At 35.3% G+C, this 21,395-nt stretch overlaps 1 protein-coding gene across 1 annotated transcript in view; it reads right to left on the bottom strand.

The window, feature by feature from the left end:
- LOC150085282 (uncharacterized) overlaps nucleotides 1–21,395 on the bottom strand; it is an 84,871-nt gene that overhangs the window by 48,427 nt on the left and 15,049 nt on the right. The window contains exons 5-8 of the mRNA XM_090373968.1: nucleotides 18,830–18,890; nucleotides 7,755–7,950; nucleotides 5,448–5,696; nucleotides 959–1,194 (exon numbers count right to left, since the gene is read on the bottom strand). Of these exons, the coding sequence (XP_090230094.1) occupies nucleotides 959–1,194; nucleotides 5,448–5,696; nucleotides 7,755–7,950; nucleotides 18,830–18,890 (742 nt within the window). The remainder of the gene's footprint in view (nucleotides 1–958; nucleotides 1,195–5,447; nucleotides 5,697–7,754; nucleotides 7,951–18,829; nucleotides 18,891–21,395) is intronic.

The following is a 21,395-nucleotide window of genomic DNA, read 5'->3' as shown; positions in this document are numbered from 1 at the left end:
GTAACCTCAGAGTAACCTATCAACTGTGTGGTACTACATTGACAGTGGTAGAGAGTGAAAAGGACCTGGAGGTAATTGTACAGACAGATATGAAGTCTTCTGAGCAGTGCAGATGGTCTGCAAGAGTAGCTCATGGTATCTTGCCAATGATATACAGGAATTTTTCTAACAGGGATAAGGGTGATTACCCCCTTGTATAAGGCAATGGTCAGACCACACCTTTAGTACTGTATACAGGTCTGGAGGCTTCATTTTAAGAAGGATGTAGAGCTGTTGGAAAAAGAGTACAGAGAAGAGCAACAAGATTAGTGAATGGAACAAAGGGTTGCACTTATGAAGAAAGGCTTAAGTTTTGCAAATTACAGTGTCTGGAGACTAGGCACCTGCGAGGTAATCTGATTGAGATGTATAAAGCCTTGAATGGTTTGAGCATGCTCAATGCTGATGGGATATTTCCTCTTGCTCAGAATAATCGCCTGAAAGGGCATAAATTCAAATTGAGGAAAGACAGTTGTAGGATAGATGCGCAGAAGTTTGCCTTTAGCCAGCATGTGGTTGACTGCTGGAACAAACTTCCATCTGACATAAAGTTGATAGCTTAAATAGATTCAAGGCAGAACTACACAAACATTTGGAACGAGTGGATGGGTGAAATTAGAAGATTTTTTTTTTTTTTTTTTTGGCTGATGCTATATAAGCTTGCTTTCTTGCATCATGTGCCTTTTCTAATGCTAAATCCATTAGTTATTCTTTAAATATGCAAATTTAAAATTAACTTTTTTTAGCATAAATATTTTTTTGTTTTAATGAAACCTTTCAATTAATAGTGTCTGAATAAGAAATTTATAATATTTCCTTAATAGTCATTAGGTGTTGTCTATAAAGGACATAAAAGAAATGAAAGCTGCTTATTCAAGCAGGCAAATTAACTGTATTTTGAATTAAGCTTTATAGTTACCTTTCACTTGCTTCTTTTACAGGAATGATGTCAGAAAATAGGATATGATAATCCTGCTGATTTAAAACACAAAGTGACGATAGCTCACCATTGAATTTTGGGCACTGAAGAAAATGTTCATATAGAAATTTTAAGCTTCTCATGTATGAACCTTCTGATTGAATAACTTCAAAAATTGCTTCTTGAAGTTTAAGTTCTTGGGCTGTTATTCTTTCTAAAATGCCGCTTCTTTTAACCTATAAATATGTTTCAGAGAATATTATTTTTGAAATTTGATCCATTAATATCATCATTATTGCTTTTCCACAGTGCAAAATCATTAAAGTCAGCACAAAGAAACAACAAAATTAGAATATAAAATTAACTTAAAGGCCTATTATATAATTAGCTAATGAATTTTTAATAACCTTTCTGTATTAGTTTCAGGAAAGAATGCTTCTCTACATTACTTTTTCTCAAAATATTCTGATACTTGCATTCAAAGAGTACCATACTCCTCTACTAATCTTTAACTTTCTATATTGTTTATATCTGTTAAAGAGAATGCATCAATATTATAACTATTAATTAATTATTACTTACATGCAAGTAAAACAGCTCTGAGAATGAAATCCATTAAAGGTTTAACAAATAAGTATTCTAAGTTATAAAACTAAAGCATTGCATTTCAAGTAGTTTTTTGGTGATATTATTAAGTATTGAAGTAAAAGGAAAGTAGTGACTTGACTTTACATTCTAATAACTCAGCAGTTTATGCCAATTTTATATGGGATTTCAAACTCACTGTGGAGATTGTTTAAGTCATAATTCATTTGTGTTCAACCATGTAGGTGTCCTGTCCTATAAGTCTAGAATATGAAGATCACCTTATTCATTTTGCTCACTGAATGTCATTGTGCCTTGGTAGAATGGCAATGGCAAATGTGCTCTTTTTTTTTTTTATAACAAAGAGCCTGTGTCATTTATTTTTTCTTTTTAGAGGCAAGTATAAGTAGAGCTCCTTGTTCTCCTTTTTAGCTCTCTTTACCATGGTCATCTCGCATTGTGTTATACTCATATGAGTTACCCTATAACTGTAAATAAATAAATAAATAAATTTTTCTGTTTATACTCCGGCACGACAACCAAGTCAGTAGAGTTGTCCCATTCTTACTTCATTTGCTCTTTCAAATCAGCTACCTAATCATCCACTTAGGCCTTTCTTGTACAGTACCTGGTTAAAAGCAGAATACAATTTGTGGTGTAAGCCCTGAAAAAATTTTTCATAATTCATTTGTGTTTTACATATACAGGGTGTCCAATAAGTCTGGGACCAAAAGCTATATGGTTTTTTATTTTTGTCATGGCTGATGGCACTGAATATAGATGGGTATGTTTTTTTTATGAAAATCTCAAGCATAAGAGATATTAGAATCTACAGTACTTAGTATACCATGCATGGATTGAAGGTTAATGTGGAAATAATTCCGCTATGTGGAGATCATAATCATCACAAGTTGCAAATACAAAAATCCACATTGCCCAGAGCAACCTTCCAGTTACCCATTCCTATGTATGCAAGTTAGTATTAGTAATGGCAATTGATGCAAGAAAGCTTTCTCTGCATCAGCCAAAAAAAAAAAAAAAAAAAAAAAAAAACACTTTCCACATCACCTGTCTATCCCTCCAATAGTTTGTCTAGTTCTTCCTTGAATTTATTCAAACTATCCACTTCCATATGTAGTACCTTGAATTTGTCAATATTAAACTTCAATTGCCAGTTCTAAGCCCACCTGCCTAATTTTTATAGATCTTGTTGCAGTAGCATACCTTGATTACTGTCAGTAATCTCCCTGCCAACTTGTATATATCATCTGCAGATTTACACATTATGCCTGATATACCTTTATCAATATTATTAATAAATACAGCAAATACTTAATATTAATAAATACAGTATACAGGTCTGGAGGCCTCATTTCAAGGATGTAGAGCTGCTGGAACGAGTACAGAGAAGGGCAACAAGATTAGTGAATGGAACAAAGGGTTGCTCTTACGAAGAAAGGCTTCAGTTTTGCAAATTACAGTGTCTGGAGACTAGGCACCGGCGAGGTGATCTGATAGAGGTGTATAAAGCCTTGAATGGTTTGAGCATGCTCAATGCTGATGGGATCTTGCCTCTTGCTCAGAATAAATCACCTGAGAGGGCATAAATTCAAATTGAGGAAAGACAGATGTAGGATAGATGTGCGGAAATTTGCCTTTAGCTAGAGGGTAGTTGGTTGGTGGAACAGGCTTCCATTCCTTGTTGTGGAAGTTGATAGCCTAAATAAATTTAAGGCTCAGCTGGACTGGTATTTCGAACGAAGGGAAGGATGAAATGGGAGTGGGCTTTTTTTTTTTTTTTTTTTGGCTGATGCTGCATAAGTTTGCTTTCTTGCATCATATTCCTCTACTAATGCTAATTCTAAATAATAAGGGATCCAGCACCAAACCCTGGGTGATTCCACTAATATTAGTCCATGAAGAGCAGCGTCCATTGATAACCACTCTTTGTTCTCTCCCACTCCAACTTCCCTTTATGCATTGCAGTAACTTGTCCTTAATGCCTTAAGTTGTTAGGAAAATTCAAGGAATGGGGTAAAGAATGCAGTGGCCTTCACAAAGAGTTTCTGAGGAAGCAGCAATGACACCAATGTTTGGAAGGTTTGCACTCAACCCAAACAAATCTCTTGAAACACATGTATACAGAAATAGGGGTGTCAAAATCTAGTATTCACATCTTGAAGAGGAAATCAGCTGATGTCCTTAGAAAAACTGCAAATTCTGTTATAACATCCCTTGTAGCAGCTGAAGCATGACTTTTCTGGTAAAGATGCAAGTTGGCAGCAATTCCAAAACTGGAATTGCTGTCGATGCATGTCCATTCTCCTATCCCTTATGTAAGTAAGGATGACCTGATAAATGCATGACAGTCTGAATGGGTATGCACTTAGTGCAAGAAAACCTGGTTTCAGAATAAGCATGCTTTTCAGTGATAAGACAAATTTTTGTATTCAGTGAGGTTCAGTAAAACATCACCACACCAAAAGTAACTCTAATTGGATTGGCCCACCTAAAGAGCAAAGTAGCAGTCATGTATGGTATGGTATGGTGTAGTGTAGTGTAGTCTCTGGATGGATCAAATAATTGGCCCCTTTTCCTTCCAAAACATAATGACAAGAGAGATATAGAGTAGGCGCCTCCATAGCCAGGTGGGAGGGAGCAGCAGTGTGTAGCACATGCTTCTTGATTAGACCGGGGTTCGAGCCCATCACCACCGAATACGGAGGATGCGGAAAGGTCAAGGAATGACCACCGCATATTCTCGGAGCAATATGGCCTTAGTTGCTAATGCTCCTAAAAAACCAAATAACAACAACAACAAGATATAGAGTGTGAGAGAGAGAGAGAATTGTATCTTGTAGAATGAAGCTTTTTCAGCATTCTCAATAATCAGAGTGAATAACAAGAATGGTTCCAGCAATATGGCACAGCTGCTAATAGCTGTGCAGTTGGAGAATGGCTGAATGAACAATTCCTTCAAAATTGAATTTGATGACATGGACCAGTGTAATAGCTACAATCACCTGACCTCATGCTATATGAAGCCTTCTGAAACAAAGTTGTATGATGTAAAAATACACAATGTTGAACATCTTATAGAATGAAATGTCACTGCATGCAATAGTGAGATCACACTTCAAACAATTTATGCTGTTCTCCTGCTGGCAGAAATAGTTTGTAGTATTGTGTTTATGTGAATGATGCATATATCAAACATACGTTGTAACAGTTCCTTATAGTTCCAGACTTATGAGACACCCTGTATTTATTATCCCAGTGGATAGTGCCCAAAATACCTAAATCGGTTGTAATTCTCTGTTTTGAATTTGAAACTCATACTACCAAATGCTTACTCACTAACAAGTGCCTCAGAGACTGAGCCCATCCTCAAGTGTATTCAGAGCTTCTGAAAACAAAGAAAGAATAGTACTAATCTGCTGAGAGTCTGATACTTTCAAGTCAAACAATAATAATTTTTTGGTAATATACCATCTCTTATCTGCTGTCATTATGTAGCAAAATGCAACCAAGAATTCAAGACATTATTTTTAGTCATAGCAGCTGTAAAAGAAGCTATTATTAAAGAACTCATTCCCACAAATATTTTACAGCCAATAATGCAACAAACAATGCAAAAAAAGGTAGTCAGGCTATTTACCTAGCATCAGTCTGCTGGGCAGTAATCTGTATTGCTTAGCTTTTCATGACTGCTGGGAAGTCATTTTTCTTTAATATTAAAGAAAATAATATTTTTTACAGAATGTACTCTTATAATCTTAATCCGAAATGTTATTTCTCAGTGATAAAAAATATAACATAACAGAAAGATTTCTTAATTTTCTATAGTAATACTGTATAATAACTTTTAATTATATATTTATTAAGTCATCAAAATTCAACTAACCTCTGGAAGCTCACACCAGAGAAGTTTTCTATTTACTCCATCTGGACTTAAGAGTTTCATGACAGAGTAATCACTGTTTGAAAGAGGGGATGTGCCATTTGGATAAATGACAGTGCTATTAGATACAGGGCAAGATAAACAATTATTTGAATTACAACATGCATAATCATACAATAGGTTTTGGGGAGTGTAGCAAGTGACTGTCATGTTTGACATGCCCTTCTGGTAAAACTGGTACAGAGGGACAGCCTGAAAAATAAAGAAAAGTTTAACTATTAATGTAAGAAATTTTACTTATACATAAAATTTTAAATATATAATTTATTTTAAAATATTGGTCTCTTTGTAAGAATTAATATAAATTTTAGAAAGTGGTGAAAACTGAACTGTTGAAAATTTTATGAAAATAGATTGCAGATTATAATAATTTGTATTATAAATGCTTTGTTCAATTTCATCAAAAACCTTTTATCATCATCATCCAAATATCAGATCTACTCCTTTCTCACCAGATGTTTAAAAAATTTTACTAATACATTAAGAAAAGATTAAAAGCAATATTTGGATGATGAAATGCCCCATGATTAGATATAAGATACTGACATATCAAATGGTTAAATAGCCATACAGGAAGAGTTAAAAAACAGATTCCAAAAATTTTTTTTGCAGTCTGTAAAAACAGCAGTTCTCAATCAATTGGTTATGACCCAAAGAAAGGGACACTGTGCAATAATTTCAGAGAAAATATAAGGGCAAAAAAGCAATGTGTGTCAAATATTAAAAAAAAAAAAAAAAAAAAAAAAATTTAACAAAAAAAAAAAAAACAGAAATAAAATTTAACGAAAAAAAATAATAAAATAGGTTGGCTGTACTCCTGGAATAGAATGAATGACCACCAAGGCCTATGCTGTGAGATTAAATCTAAATGTAGTTACAACAAATGTAAGGCCCACTGTTAACCTACAATGTGCATAATTATTTAGGATTTTGGAGTGGGATCATATCCTCCCATATACCTTGTTCCACCAATTTTCTCTAATGGTGATGCATTAATACATGTTTTCACTTTGATTTACTATGAGATAAAAGAAGTTAAGTTGGTGTTTATATTTTTTGTAATTAGTTAAGGGTGTACAAACATCCCTCTTTCAAAAATTAATAATTCATAGTATCCCTACACTATCATTTTTATTATTTTTTTATCACTATCATTCTAAAATTGAACCATACCTATTATATGTATTTTTCTGAAATTTGCATTTCATTATGTGTTTGCAAGATGAAAACTATGATGAAAACAGTTATTTGGTTTTTCATCATTTTTATCAGGATATAAAAGAAGAATGAGCAAAAAAAAAATAAGATACAGCATAAGAAATTTCAAGTGTTAAGGAATGAGATAAATTAAGCAAATCATAATTTATAAAAAATGAAAAAAATAAAAATTAAATCTTAGAATAAGGACAAAAACTTATATAGGGGAGAAAAGGATGAATGCACGAATTACAAGTGTGCACATTTTAACATTATGTGCATCATTTAATTAAATTTTTTTATATTAGTTCTTTCTGAGGAGTAATTTTAGCTCCAGTGTTCTTGATTAAGGTTTCCATTAAGAAAATATTTAATGGTTAATAGCAATGATTTCTTCCTTTGATTCTTAACTTAATACTTTACAGCTAAGGTTGCCATAGCATGGGCCACATTCTATAAATCCATTCCCCTATGACAGAATTTAGGGGGTTACTATGGCATTTGTTACTTTCATTCCCTGAGGTTTTGTGATTCCTGATGAAATGAAGCCCTTGAAGATGAAATCCTTCTTTATATAATTTTTATATTTATGTTTGGCTAGCATTCATTTTAGATTTTATTAGGTTTGGCTTGTGCAACAATCAGAAATTCCAATGGAACTGGCAAGACAGACAGTAAATATCTCAGAAAGTTTGGAAAATTTTCTGTTAATGGCTTTTCATTTTATTTTATCTTTATAACTCTTCAAATGTGCGAGCTGCTAAGAGGACAAAATAGTTTCGCCAAACACATGTCTGGTCATCAGGTACATATGCTTGATATCCTTGCAAAATCAATGCGGTGTACTATTAAAGCATACATAAGAATGGCATATAGTAGATACTAAGCAGATTCCACTTAGAGGTTTTTGCTGTGTTCCATTTAGAGGAGCAAGTTATGGAAGTTAACCGCAGAATTAGTATATCAACATCCATAAGCAGTGCTCAATCTGTTTAACAGTATTAATTTTATATATATCAGCCAAAATTGAGTAATTTATTTAATAATATATACCTTTTCATCAACAGCTTGAAACTGAAAGTAGCTATGATTGCTTTTCAGTGATGGTGATCTTTTTGATATTTTTATTACATTCACATCAACAACTTCATCATGTTGTGCAATTTTATTCCTTGCTTTCTTTTCAAAAAACGAATGAGGTAGAGTTGCAATGTCATCTGCTTTGATATATGAAGAGCCCAGTGACCATCTGTTAATAAAAAGAAAGAATAAAATACATCATATAGTTTTTAAATGTATACTGCATAAGTAAATAGTGTTATCCATTTATTACGCAACCCACTAGTCAGTGGTGTACAGTGGTGTATACAAGCCACTAGCCAGCTGTAGGATTTACAAGCTATGTGCAAAGTGGCTGCATTGAGGCTGGATGCAAACTATCTGTGTGGAGTCAGCAATTAGTATTCAAAGAATTGTTTTTTTTTAATAAAAATAAATAAAAGTTACAGAATACTTAATATCATTACAGAAATAAGAACATGAGATATAACTATAAACTTAAACATCAGCTTTCCAAAATATAAAATAAAACATAATTCTTTTAATATACAATTTATAAAAATTGTGTGTTAATACAGAAACATGACCAGATAGTTATAACCAATGACAAAATACATCATGGAGTCAGGTGCAGTATAACTCACACACAAATCTATAGCTGGCACTGATAACGTTCACCAGCAAAGCCAACAGAGTAGATGATTTCAACTGATAATGAGCAAAATATTTTTAAACACATGACAAAAGGCAGTTTCATTGTGACCAACCAACAGTATTTGGAGAGCAGTACAGGATTTGTAAATGAGTATTATGGGCTTTCTCAAACAAATGATAACAAAATAAGAACATGCTTATTTTGGAAAATAATTTCCATCGAAATTGTTTCAGCAATATCAAGAGATCAGGGTAAAGCTTATACAAACAACTTACATACTCTTATTATTATTATTATTAGTCATATGGTGCAAGGAAGCCTGAGGCTTATGCTCCACCAGCCAAAAAAAAAATTTCCACGTTACCCTGAGAGAGAGAGAGAGAGAGAGAGAGAGAGAGAGAGAGAGAGAGAGAGAGAAGTAGAAGGGAATCACCAAGAAAGCAAGAAAGAGAAGAATGACGATATCTATGATCCTGCGGTTTGCCAAGCCCATACCCACCAGATGTGAGCCCCTCTTGATGAGAACTGAAGAAAAACATTTAGAACTGCATTCATGCCAGTGATGATCATAGTCATTGTTGAACTGCATCAAAAGACTGAATGTATATGAATAAGATAGACACATTTGCAGCAGTTTTAATTAAATTATGTATTTGTTTTTAAAAAATTTTGTGTACTGTAAAGTGGGTTGAATTATCATACAAAAATTGGCAATATCCTCAATTCTGTACACAGCAAAGAGCAAACTAAGTTTGCTACAAAATGCACCAATCATATATTACAAAAAAAGTCCCTGCAAGTTGCCTTGGTATGATGCCTGCATTTCAAAGAAAAAGCACTCATGTTAAGATGTATGCCATTACCCATATGATCCTTTCACTGCTTATTAGCACCTTGCCTATGGGCAAGTGGAAAAGTCAGTAAAGACCTGACAACTCAGCAATGAAGTATTTTCAATATGAGAGATTCCAAATGGTGTCAAAAATTAAAAATAGAGTAAATTTCAGACAAAATTTTAAGGCATACAAGTATGGCTCTCCACAAAGTTCTTTGTGTACAGTAATGTTTTACAGCTCTCTTACACACCTGAAGATTTTGCACATACATAACACTAATATTTTTGAAATATTTCATTACCGATTTGTCAGTTCTTTGCTGACTGTGCCTACTTACCCACAATGTTACAGGAGGAGATCTCTAAACATCTCCCACTGTAACTTTAAGTGCCAATAGGCAATTAAACAGCAGTAAGGGTAATGGCATCCATTTGTAATAAACAGAAGCATACATCTCCTTTGGGGGCAGTGCTTTTTATTTGAAGTTTAGCTGCAATACCAAGGCAACTCATAGTGACTTGCTTTTTAATATAAGGCAAATATAGTCTGCAGCAAACTTATGAGCTCTGTTACGTACATAATCAAGGCTTTTGCCAATCCTTACACAGAATTTTTTTTGATAGCATATAACAGAGCTATAATGCTCAATATGTTCTACATTGACATCAATATTTGTAGAAGAATAACAGATTCGTTAAAGATATTGAATTTAAGATTGTGGCCATATCAAAAGGGAAATTACATGCATACAATCGCTTAGTCCTTTCCTCTTTCGCAACACAAATAAATGACTTGGTATACATTTCTTGCAGTGATTGTGACTTGTCATAGTATTGGTATTAGCAATGGCCACATGGTGCAAGGAAGCCTATGGCTTATGCTGCACCAGCCGAAAAAAAAATAAACAATAATAATAATAAAATAAAATAAATAATAAGAATAAAAATAAAATAAAATAATAAGAATAAAAATAAAAATAAAATAATGATAAGAAGAAAAATTTTAAAAATAATAATAATTAATAAGAGAAAAGGAAATGGACAACCTATACCTATGTGTTTCCCTCCTCCCATAGGTAATTATCCAGCTGACCTTTGAATTTCTCCACACTGTCAGCCTCTACCACCCATGTAGGCAACTTATTCCAGTAATTTATCACTCACTGCCTAAAATAAAACTTCCTGCAATCGAGTCTAAACATCTCCCCCTGTAACTTGAAATTATGGCCCCTAGTTCTAGAATCATTTATAAACAGGAAAATTTCATTCTCATTCATTTTACTTATGCCTCTCAGAGCCTTGAACACCTCTATCAAGTCCCTTCTAAGGTGCCTAGTTTTCAAGCTGTGCAACCCACATATTCGAAGTCTTTCCTCATACAGACGCCCTTTTGCCAATCTCACCAGGTGACTTACTCATCTTTGAACCCTTTCAAGGAACACTATGTCTTTCTTTCAAGTCAATCTTATCAAGAATCAACGCGATTTCCACTGAATGTTCAAGTAAAACAGCACGTATCCTCAGTTCGTGCTTCTCATTCAGCAACATCAGAAGTAGCTTTTCATGCCGTTAGTGAAACCATACATTTTTATTTAACGAGACCAAAATACTTAAGTGTCCAACGTAATTATATGAGACTATTAAATGCAGAAACCATCAAAATTAAATTACATGAGAATTCTATTAATGTTCATCGTCCATATCTAATCTCTGATTCATGGTCTTTTATGTGCATGCGCGAAAACAAATAATTGTGGCCTTTTATGTACATGTGCAAGGTCATATAATCTCTTTATTTAAGATTCAAGCTCACATACTCCGTAATTCCCATTCTTGTGATCACGACATACGGTCGAAAAGGCACTGTCAGTTTTGTGAAGGAAAATTGTTTTTCAAAATTTATGTTAAACTTTTTAAAATTTATTTTAAAAAAATTAATTAACTGTTTTTTTTAATTTTAAATTAATTTTTGATTTGTTTTAAATTGATTTTTTACTGTAATCATTTTGCGTTAATCTTTTATTTGTTTTCATTTATGGAGAGTACCATACAGAAGTGTTCTATGTATCACATTGATTTAAATTTCTCTTATTCTTCTACAAATACAGAAATATTTTATAATTCTCATATACCCATAGCTTTGGCTTTAAATTTACTTGAGTTTTTACAGGGTTGTGTTTTAATTGGGTATCCTTGTATATTCAACATTATACTTCAGCTTTTGATTCTACCTTTTAACACTTACAAATTACTTAAATTTTTTTTTTTTTTTGTTAAAAGCTCAGGAGGAAAAATCATATACAGTAATATCTCAGTTAATGAAGCAGATGTGTTCCATCATACCAGTTCTTTATTTAAAACACTGTTACCAGAGGCATAACAGAGATGACACGGGAAACTATTTCCAAGAAAGCATTAAAAAAATAGCAATTTTTCACTTGTAGCATTTCTCTTTGCCATACAACTTCTTTCAAAGTTGGTATTATTCTCTGAAAGAATCTACTGCATGAGGAACTATGTTCAAACTATCAGACAAAATTTTGAAAAACTATTTCTCTGCCATTTGAATTAACCATCTAGCCTACTACTCGATCAATTCTTCCAGCTTCTACACACTGTCATTTCAACTTCCCCACAGTTCACTAACTATATTATTTGTGCAATATCAGTGTTAATGACCAAAATCTCAGATTCTTATTATATTTGGCCATATCTTCTCCAAACACCTTTAAAATTAATAGGCACTTCTGATGTTAATCATTTTCATGATGTGATCCTTCCAAAATTCATCAACTGTTGGAGTGATCATTATTAACTTTGATAAGATGGCTAAATGTGAATTTTAAAGGTTGGAATAAACATAATTTCACTAGCAATTAATGTCTGAAGCAAGACAAGGTTGTGGCTGAAGGTTATCTAACGGCAACAATATTTTGGACTCTAAGTCAAATGGGGAATATAAATATTCTCCATTCAGCTGCATTTACAAGGCAAAATCATTCAATATTTTCTTTTCACTTGCACTACATAATTTCTGAATTTTGTTTTCAATTTTTTAATTTTTTTGGGCTAAGGTAAAGAAAGCCTGCACGAGAAGCATGCAAAAGTTTGATGAAATTTACCGGTAAAAGTACTTTGCCGTAATGGCATTTGTATTGTTGCTCGCTTGGTAAACAGACGATGGGTGTTATTGGTCCGGAGTAGAAGTTGAATCCTACAGGAGCTTGAAACCCTCCCAAAGTGGGGGTGGGGTGTGGGGGGGTAACCTGACATTTTTTCTTTAGAATCACTAATTAAATCACGAACAGAGTCATATTGGAAGTTCTGGTGTCGTAAAAAATGTTCATAACGTAGTTTCACCGGTAAACCTTTTGGAAGTTTGCCGTGATTCTCGTGTGGGCTTCCTTTGCCTTTTTTTTTTTTTTCTTAATAAACAATTTATCCACTAGTCCACCAGTGTTTCTAAAGAAAAAAGGTCAGGTTACCCCCTCCACTTCGGGACAGTTTCAATCTCCCATGGGATTCAATTTCTACTCCTGACCGATAACACCCGTTGTATGTTTACTGAGTGAGCAACAATACAAATGCTGTTACGGCAAAGTACTTTTACCAGTAAATTTCATGAAACTTTTGCGTGCTTCTCGTGCAAGGCTTTTTTTGAAAAAAAAAAGATAGTTGTTAATTATCCTTCCACCAGAGTACAACTCGCTGATACTGCTTTGATAATGACGTTGCCACTAAAAACTGCCATTTGTCTATTATCCTCCTGTCAATGTAAGTTACAAGTAAATCTAACTTAAGATCCTAACCAGTATATAATGGTGATGGCATAACTATTTGCAGGAGGATAATTAACAAGTACTACAAAAAATAAGCAAACATTATAAAGGATGCTACAGACTTGAACTATTATTATTATTATTAGCCATATGGTGCAAGGAAACCTGAGGCTTATGCTGCACCAGCCAAAAAAAAATCTGACTACCCTGAGACAGAGAGAGAGGAGGGGACTCACCAAAAAAGAGAAGAATGATGATGCTCAGGACCCTAGGTGTGCCAAGCCCATACTCACTCAAAATCAAAACAATGCTGCAGATTTGAAAAATCCCCTTGCAGCATCATTTCCAGAGTGTTTCTACTCCATTTCTACTCTCTCACGTGAGAGAGTAGAAATGGAGTAGGATGAGAAAGTAGGTTATAGGGAAAAAACCTACCCCCAACCTGAGAATGGCTAATTACAGCCCCAAATGAGGAGGCCTTTAAGAATTCTTCTAGTCTCTGACAGGTGTCAAACCCAGACATCCCATATGAGTGGCAAGTGACAAAACCATTATACTGTCAGAGGACAAAAATCTACATAAATAAATTTCATAATTAGGCTAGTATGTCTGTGTTCTGAGATATGCTAGCAAAAGAAAAAGAATAAAAACTAAAAATCTATAAAAATGTAAAAAATTAAAATTTATAAAAAATAAATTATGAAACATTTTTAGTAAGTATTAATATTAGTAGTGGCAAATGATGCAACAAAGTAGTAGTAGTAGTGGTGGTGGCATGTGATGCAAGAAAGCAAGTGTATGAGCTTATGCAGCATCAGCCAAGAAAAAAAAAAAAAAAAAAAAAAATCACACCATTCCCACCAAATGCCTGTCCAGTTCCTCTTTAAATTTATTCAACCTATCAACTTCCACAACGACAGATGGAAGTTTGTTCCAGCAATTAACCACCCGCTGGCTAAAGGCAAATTTCTGCACATCTATTCTACATCTGTCCTTTCTTAATTTGAATTTATGCCCCCTTACGTTTGTAATCTGAACAAGTGGAAGGATCCCATCAGAATTCAGCATGATCAACCCATTCAAGGCCTTATACACCTCAATCAGATCACCGCGCAGGTGCCTAATCTCCAGCCACTGCAATTTGCAGAATTTAAGCCTCTCTTGGTAAGAGAATCCCTTCATTCCCCTCACCAATCTTGTTGCCCTTCTCTGTACACGCTGAAGTATCTACATCCTTCAAACGAGGCCTCCAGACTTGTATGCAGTACTCAAGGCGTGGCCTGACCATTGCCTTATACAGAGGGACAATCACCTCCTTTTCCCTGATAGCAAAATTCCTACATATCATTGACAAAACCCCATGACCTGCCCTGGCAGCCTATCTGCATTGCTCAGAAAACTTCATATCTGACTGCACAATTACTCCCAGGTCTTTTTCATTTTCTACCACCTTAGGCGCCTCAGTAGCCAGGTGGGCAGGAGCAGCAGTGCATAGCACACGCTTCTTGACTAGACTGGGGTTCGAGCCCGTGCCCACCAAATACAGAGGATGTGGAAAGGTCAGGGAATGACCACCGCATACCCCCAGAGCAGTATGGCCTTAGTTGCTAATGCTCCTAAAAACCAAATAAACATCTACCACCTTAAGTGTAGTACCACACAGTTGGTACGTTTCTCTGGGGTTACTTCTACCCATATGCAGTACTTTCCATTTGTCAAGGTTAAACTTCAGTTGCCACTTCTTAGCCCATCTGCCCAAATTACCTAGATCCTGTTGCAGTAGCACACTGTCATTAACAACCCTGCCAACCTTTGTATCATCTGCAAACTTCGACATTAAGCCTGATATACCTTCATCAATATCATTGATAAATATACAAAACAACAGTGGACCCAACACCGAACCCTGTGGAACTCCACTAATAACATTAGTCCACGAAGAGCAGCACCCATTGATTACCACCCTCTGTCTTCTCCCACTTAACCATCCTTTTATACATTGTAGCAACTTACCTTTAATACCATTCTGCTCCAATTTGTACAATAGTCTTCCATGCGCAACAGTGTCAAAAGCTTTCCTGAAATCCAAATATATGATATCAAAATTATTTTTTGCATCCAGTTCCTTTGTAACCACATCATAATATCCTATCAAATTTGTCAGACAAAACTTTCCCTGAATTATTGCTGCAGTCTTGTCTAGATGATCCTGCAATGCATCTTTAACCACTGACTCCATTATTTTACCCAGAACAGAAGTTAAACTAACTGGTCTGTAAGTACTCATGTCACCCTTCGATCCCCCCCCCCTTTGTGAACTGGGGATACTTTTACACATCTCCAGTCCGTGGGAACCTCCCCCGAGTCCAAGGATGCTCTCATAATTATGGCTAAGGGTTTGCTTAGTTGCTTTGCCGCCTCCTTTAATATAACTGGATAGATCCCATCTACCCCAGGTGCTTTTCTTATGTTTAACTTCAACAATTTCTCCTCCACTTTGCTCTCAGTTATTACAAAATCATTAAGTATCCTGCTACAATTTGATAACCTTCTGCCATTTTAAACCTTAATAATTCCTCATGTGTGAATGTAGATGCATAATACTCATTTAATTTGTTTGCTATCTGAGCAGGATCATCAACAGTTGAACCATCGATGTCAAGTGGACCAATCAGATTCATCCCCTTCCTTTTAGAGTTTATATAAGTAAAGAAATCCTTGCTGTTTTTCTTAGCATCTTTTGCCAAAGATTTCTCGTAATCTGCCTTCGCCTGCCTAACCTCCTTTGTGACCTGATTACAGACTAGCTTATATCTGGCATAGGCTTCTGAGTCGCTTGATAATTTATATGCATCCCATGCATTTTTCTTCTCTGTTACGAGTCTCATTAGATAACCATTTAGGCCTAAACCTTGAACAATATTTCTTAATAGGTATGAAACTTTTAGTAGCATCCACGATTAATTCCTTGAATGCTTCCCACTTAGAATTTACTGTTGGTAACATCGTCAGTTGATCTCACTGTACAGAATTTAAAAACTTTCTGAGACCACTGTACTCACCTTTGCGGAAGCAAAAACCCTTTCCTTTACCCCTGATGGTAATTAAATCTTTAAGTAAATTCCACATCAGTACACTGTGATCACTGCCACCTAGTGGTTCCTTTATCTGCAAATTCTTAATATATGAATGATCACTGCTGATAACCAGATCAAGAGTATTACTCTCTCTGGTTGCCTCTCAAACGTGCTGCTGCAGAAAACAATCATCCAATAAATCCACAAAAGTCTGACTAGTGTGTGAGTGACAAACCCACAAGTTCCAGTCAATATCTGGGAAGTTAAAATCCCCCATTATAAGACATTCTGATTTACTAGCCCACTCTATTTCTCTGTACAATTGTTCATTGTACTCAATCGAGTTATTAGGCCTATAACACACTCTTACTCTTATTTTTGCTTTCACAGTGCTTATGTCACACCAAGCTGACTCAACAGTGCACTGTTCATCTATATCAACTGGGTGCACTTCTTTTGATTTTATGTTTTTCTTAATTAACATCATAACACCTCCTCCCTTTCTATCCTGTCTGTACACATTGTAATCCCCAAATTCCAGTTCCGCATTCCTTATATCTGTGTGACAACATGTCTCTGCTTTCCCAACAATATCCGCCTTTTATGTCTTGACCAACACTTCAAATTCATCAAATTTATTTACTATACTTCCAGCATTGGTATACATGTAAGCATACATGCTCCTATTCCTAGTTACCCTAACACATCCCATATACCCACCTATTTCACGATGACTACTATCCATCCCTGAAACCCCCAACACCCCTCGCTCCAGGTTGCTACTTATTCTAATAGAAGTTGTGCAAGAATCACCTTCACCTTTGTCTGCGGCTACTGTTAAACTATTAGTCCTTGTATCTCCCCCAAGCTAGCAGTTTTCCGACCCAACTAACACTGCCTCGATAGCATCAGCAAATATTCTTGCATCCTTTCTATTTAAGTATATCCCATCCGTGTAGAAGCAGTCTCTCCTGTTAACAAGTACAGACCAGGCTGGAAAAAATTCTATCCCTTGAGCCTTGCGCAATCTTTCCAGGGCCAAATTGATCGACAAGGCTCTCATCATATACTCCCTTCTATTGTGAGGCGCCTCTGTAGCCAGGTGGTAAGGAGCAGCAGTGCATAGCACATGCTTCTCGATTAGACCGGGGTTCGAGCCCGTCACCACCAAATACGGAGAATGCGGAAAGGTCAGGGAATGACCATCGCATATCCCCGGAGCAATATGGCCTTAGTTGCTAATGCTCCTAAAAACCAAATAATAACAACAACAACCTTCTATCGTGTCTGGGCAGAATTGCAGACACTTTCAAATTCAGCCCTAATTCCCGGCTTTTTTTCAACAGTGATCTGTACTTGTTAAGTAATCCTGCCGGTCTCCTACTCTTAATGTCATTTGTGCCAACGTGTACAACTATATCACCTTTTGTGCCCTTAAAAGATGATATCCGCTCTACAACGTCATCAACCTTTGCCCCCTGGCAAACATACCCTGGTCCTGTTCCACCTATCCTTTTTACAAAGCATGTTCCCCATTTCCCTGACAATAGTCACCAACAACAACTACAAGCTTATACAGCATCAGACAAAAAAATCAAAAGACCAAAAAACACCAGGGTAGTGTAAAATGAAAAAGACCCAAAGTCTTTTTATTTTATGCTCCCCTGAGTATAGCATCATTCATCTCCCTTACTTAGGTGAGGGAAATGTAAATCTCCCTCATTATCTTGACGCCGCCTCTGTAGCCAGGTGGGAAGGAGCAGCAGTGCGTAGCACACGCTTCTTGATTAGACCGGGGTTCGAGCCCGTCACCACCAAATACGGAGGATGCGGAAAGGTCAGGGAATGAAAACCGCATATTCCCGGAGCAATATGGCCTTAGTTGCTAATGCTCCTAAAAACCAAAATAACTAACTCATTATCTTGACTAATGGTGAGCAATTGAAAAACCCACATGCTTCAGCAATTACATCCCAGCCATCATTCCATGACACAAAACCAGACAGTGCAACAACTGGATGTGCTGCCATAAAACATAAAGTGAGCATGCTTTAATAATTGGATGCAAGAGATGCCTCATTGGTGCCTCCGTAGCCAGGTGGGCAGGAGCAGCAGTGCATAGCACATGCTTCTTGATTAGACCGGGGTTCAAGCCCATGCCCACCAAATAAGGAGGATGCGGAAAGGTCAGGAAATGACCACCGCATATTCCCGGAGCAATATGGCCTTAGTTGCCAATGCTCCTAAAAACCAAATAATAACAATAAGATGGCTCATTCTTGTTTTTCAGCAGTGCATATAATTATGAAGAATAGGCTTAATTGAATCTTGCAATTGTACTATCTGCACAATAACTAAGACTTTTCTTCAACTTTCAGTAGAGAAAGCAAAGAAAGAAAAAAACAAATTTTGTTGAAAAGTATTGGGAGTTTCAGCTGTATGAACCAAGTAGAAGAGCATGAAGTCACTTGTGTGGAGTCTTGAAGGTCCTGTGCTCTGATCTAATCTAACTGCAGTCAAAACAAAGGAATAAGTACTATGATTGAATACTAAAAGGAAGTATGCATATAATTATTATTCAGTTTCAAAACAAATATTCCAAGATGAATGTAATGTGTCACCTTTTACATTCATCAACCAAAAAACAATGTATTCTGCGGAATTTTTTGACAGGCAAGATGTGAACATGAAAAAGGATTGAAAAAATATGTTAAATGACTGACCTTTCTGCATCAGTTGCTTCTTCTACCATTTCCAAATTACTGCCAATCTCTCCCGAGCATCCTTTTTTTTAAAAGAAAGGGGTAGGATTAGTTTATCTGAACACCCATTAAAGTCTGTAATATGAAACAGTGTGTGTTGATATTACACTTAACAGAAAAGCTGTTTAATATTTAAAAATTATATTGTTGCAGCACTGCTCTTCCATTTGTATCTGACAAGAAAAAAAAAATTCAAAGAGAAATACCTATTTATATATTATAAGCTTCTAAATTTTTGGGTAGGAAAATTCAGTCATGCAACCACTCAGTTACAAAATAATAAATAATGACTAATAAAATAATTTTTTTAGTTTTGCAGTTCTTTTAGTATTATTAATGAGTAATAAAATTATTAATAAAATATTTTCATATGTGGTCATCACATTATAAGCATCAGAAAGTTGGGACATAAAAAAGTACCTCAATTACTACTTATGTTATGAAAATTTAAACTGTTTTTTAAATAACTACTAAGTTTAAAAAAATATTTTTTTTTATTCTTATAGTAGCATCTATCTGTGAATGCATTTGTGAAACCACTTGGATTCAATTTTCTTTTAAACCCCTGAACGTTGATGTGGATGTCCTCATATCTGCAATAAATTAAATTAGTGATGAGTACAATCAAATAGTTGATAATTTAGCAGAAGTAGTGAGTGTGTGTGTGTGTGTGTGTGTGTGTGTGTGTGTGTGTGTGTGTGTGTGTGTGTGTGTGTGTGTGCGCGCGCGCGCGCAGAACTTAAGCTTTAGTTTTGATCACATCAGTTTGATTCCATTCACTGTCTTTTCTTTTTTCTTTTTTGGGTTTCATAATCGATTATTTTAATAATAAAAATAATTGATTATGAATCATTTGGTTATGCCAATCACCACAAATAAATCACTATTTTATGATTGTCCGAAAACAACATCGTCACTAAAAAGATAATAATAAAAAAAAACATAACAGCTGTTTTCATTTTGAGTAAACCAGTCCAGGAAGATCCAATAAAATGTATGCCGCTTCTCCTAGTTATGTTTTGTGATCACTTGCAACAGCAAAAGCCTGTAGGATTTCATTTAACATGCTCTGACTCCTTTTACTACTCTAAATGAAGTCTAGTCTTCCTTCAGGGAGTAGTAAAGTAAGAAAGATGTTTTTCATAGGGTGTTGCCATCATTGCTGACCAAAAATAAAATGCTAAAATCTATTATTTTAATTTTAAGTTTTAATCTAAATAAACCTTTATTTAGATTAAATTTTTAAAAATGACTACAACTATATACAAAATACCTACTTATAATAAAACCAACACAACACTGTAGTTTTCAATTATTGGATGTGATTTAGTTAGTTAGTTAGTTATTTCGTTTTTAGGAGCATTAGCAACTAAGGCCATATTGCTCCGGGGTATACGGTGGTCATTCCCTGATCTTCCCGCATCCTCCGCATTTGGTGGTGACGGTCTCGAACCCCGGTCTAATCAAAAAGCGTGTGCTACGCACTGCTGCTCCTTCCCACCTGGCTACGGAGGCGCCTGGATGTGATTTTCCTTAGCAGTAACTTACACTCTACTGTTGCAACAAATTATGAACTTATCTTTGACAAGCACATAGAATGGCTCATGCAAGTTATTCTGTATATGCACAGTTAGAGAACTCAAGAGCTAATATGGGGCCCAGTGAAAACTGTATGGTAAGCCCCTCTTGTGTGTGTGTGTCCATATGTAAATGTGATGGTTAAAAAGTGCAAAAATCAATTCTAATATTTAATAAATCAATAAGATAAAAATTTATAAAATAAAAACATTTTATTATTTTAAGTTTGCCAATTATTAAAAATGAATTTAATTACTTAAAATATATGCTATTAAGGAAGAACTGAGGACCAAGGTACTATAGACTCCTAATCTCTCTCCCCCTTCCCTCTTGTTGGGCCTACACACAGTTGAAAACCTATTTCCATTTTTGAATGCTGATTCTCATCCCACCCAAAAACAAATGATGCAAAGGCAGGATGAATGTGGTGTCCTCAGTTCCAATTAAAACTACGTGGTTGGGTTGTAATATGTAAACTTTCAGTCTATTTTCTAATCTGTGCACTCAGTCAAGGATAGGTATCTCTTCAAGTCAGATCTTGTGGTTACCTATCAAGTAATACTCAGCTATAGCAGAATGAAACCAGCCTTCTTGATTATTCTGAGCATTCTTTAATGCAATCTTTTATTCACCTACCTGTTTCTCCTATTGGCACTGAAATGGAAATTGGAAGTACTGTAGTGGTAGATAACTTGGCCAAGTGATTTGCTCTGTGAGCTTGTCTGAATTAAATATATAATCTGCTGCAAAACAGAGCACATATTATTGCAAGGAAAATTGCATCCAACATAAACCTTTTTATAATATAATTGAAGCATAAAAAGGTGTTCTGCTCTAAGCTCCAGAAATCACATTATCTTAAAAGAAAATTATAAAATTATTTCTCTCATGCACACATACATATCCCCTTAGAATCTCACAACAAAGGTTAACTCTAAGGCTAAACAAA

This window comes from Mastigoproctus giganteus, chromosome 5, assembly GCF_048544385.1.
Source record: "Mastigoproctus giganteus isolate SK-2022 chromosome 5, ASM4854438v1, whole genome shotgun sequence".
Lineage (NCBI taxonomy): Eukaryota > Metazoa > Arthropoda > Arachnida > Uropygi > Thelyphonidae > Mastigoproctus > Mastigoproctus giganteus.
The sequence above is the reverse complement of the archived record's forward strand: the minus strand, read 5'-3'. Positions and strand labels throughout refer to the sequence as shown.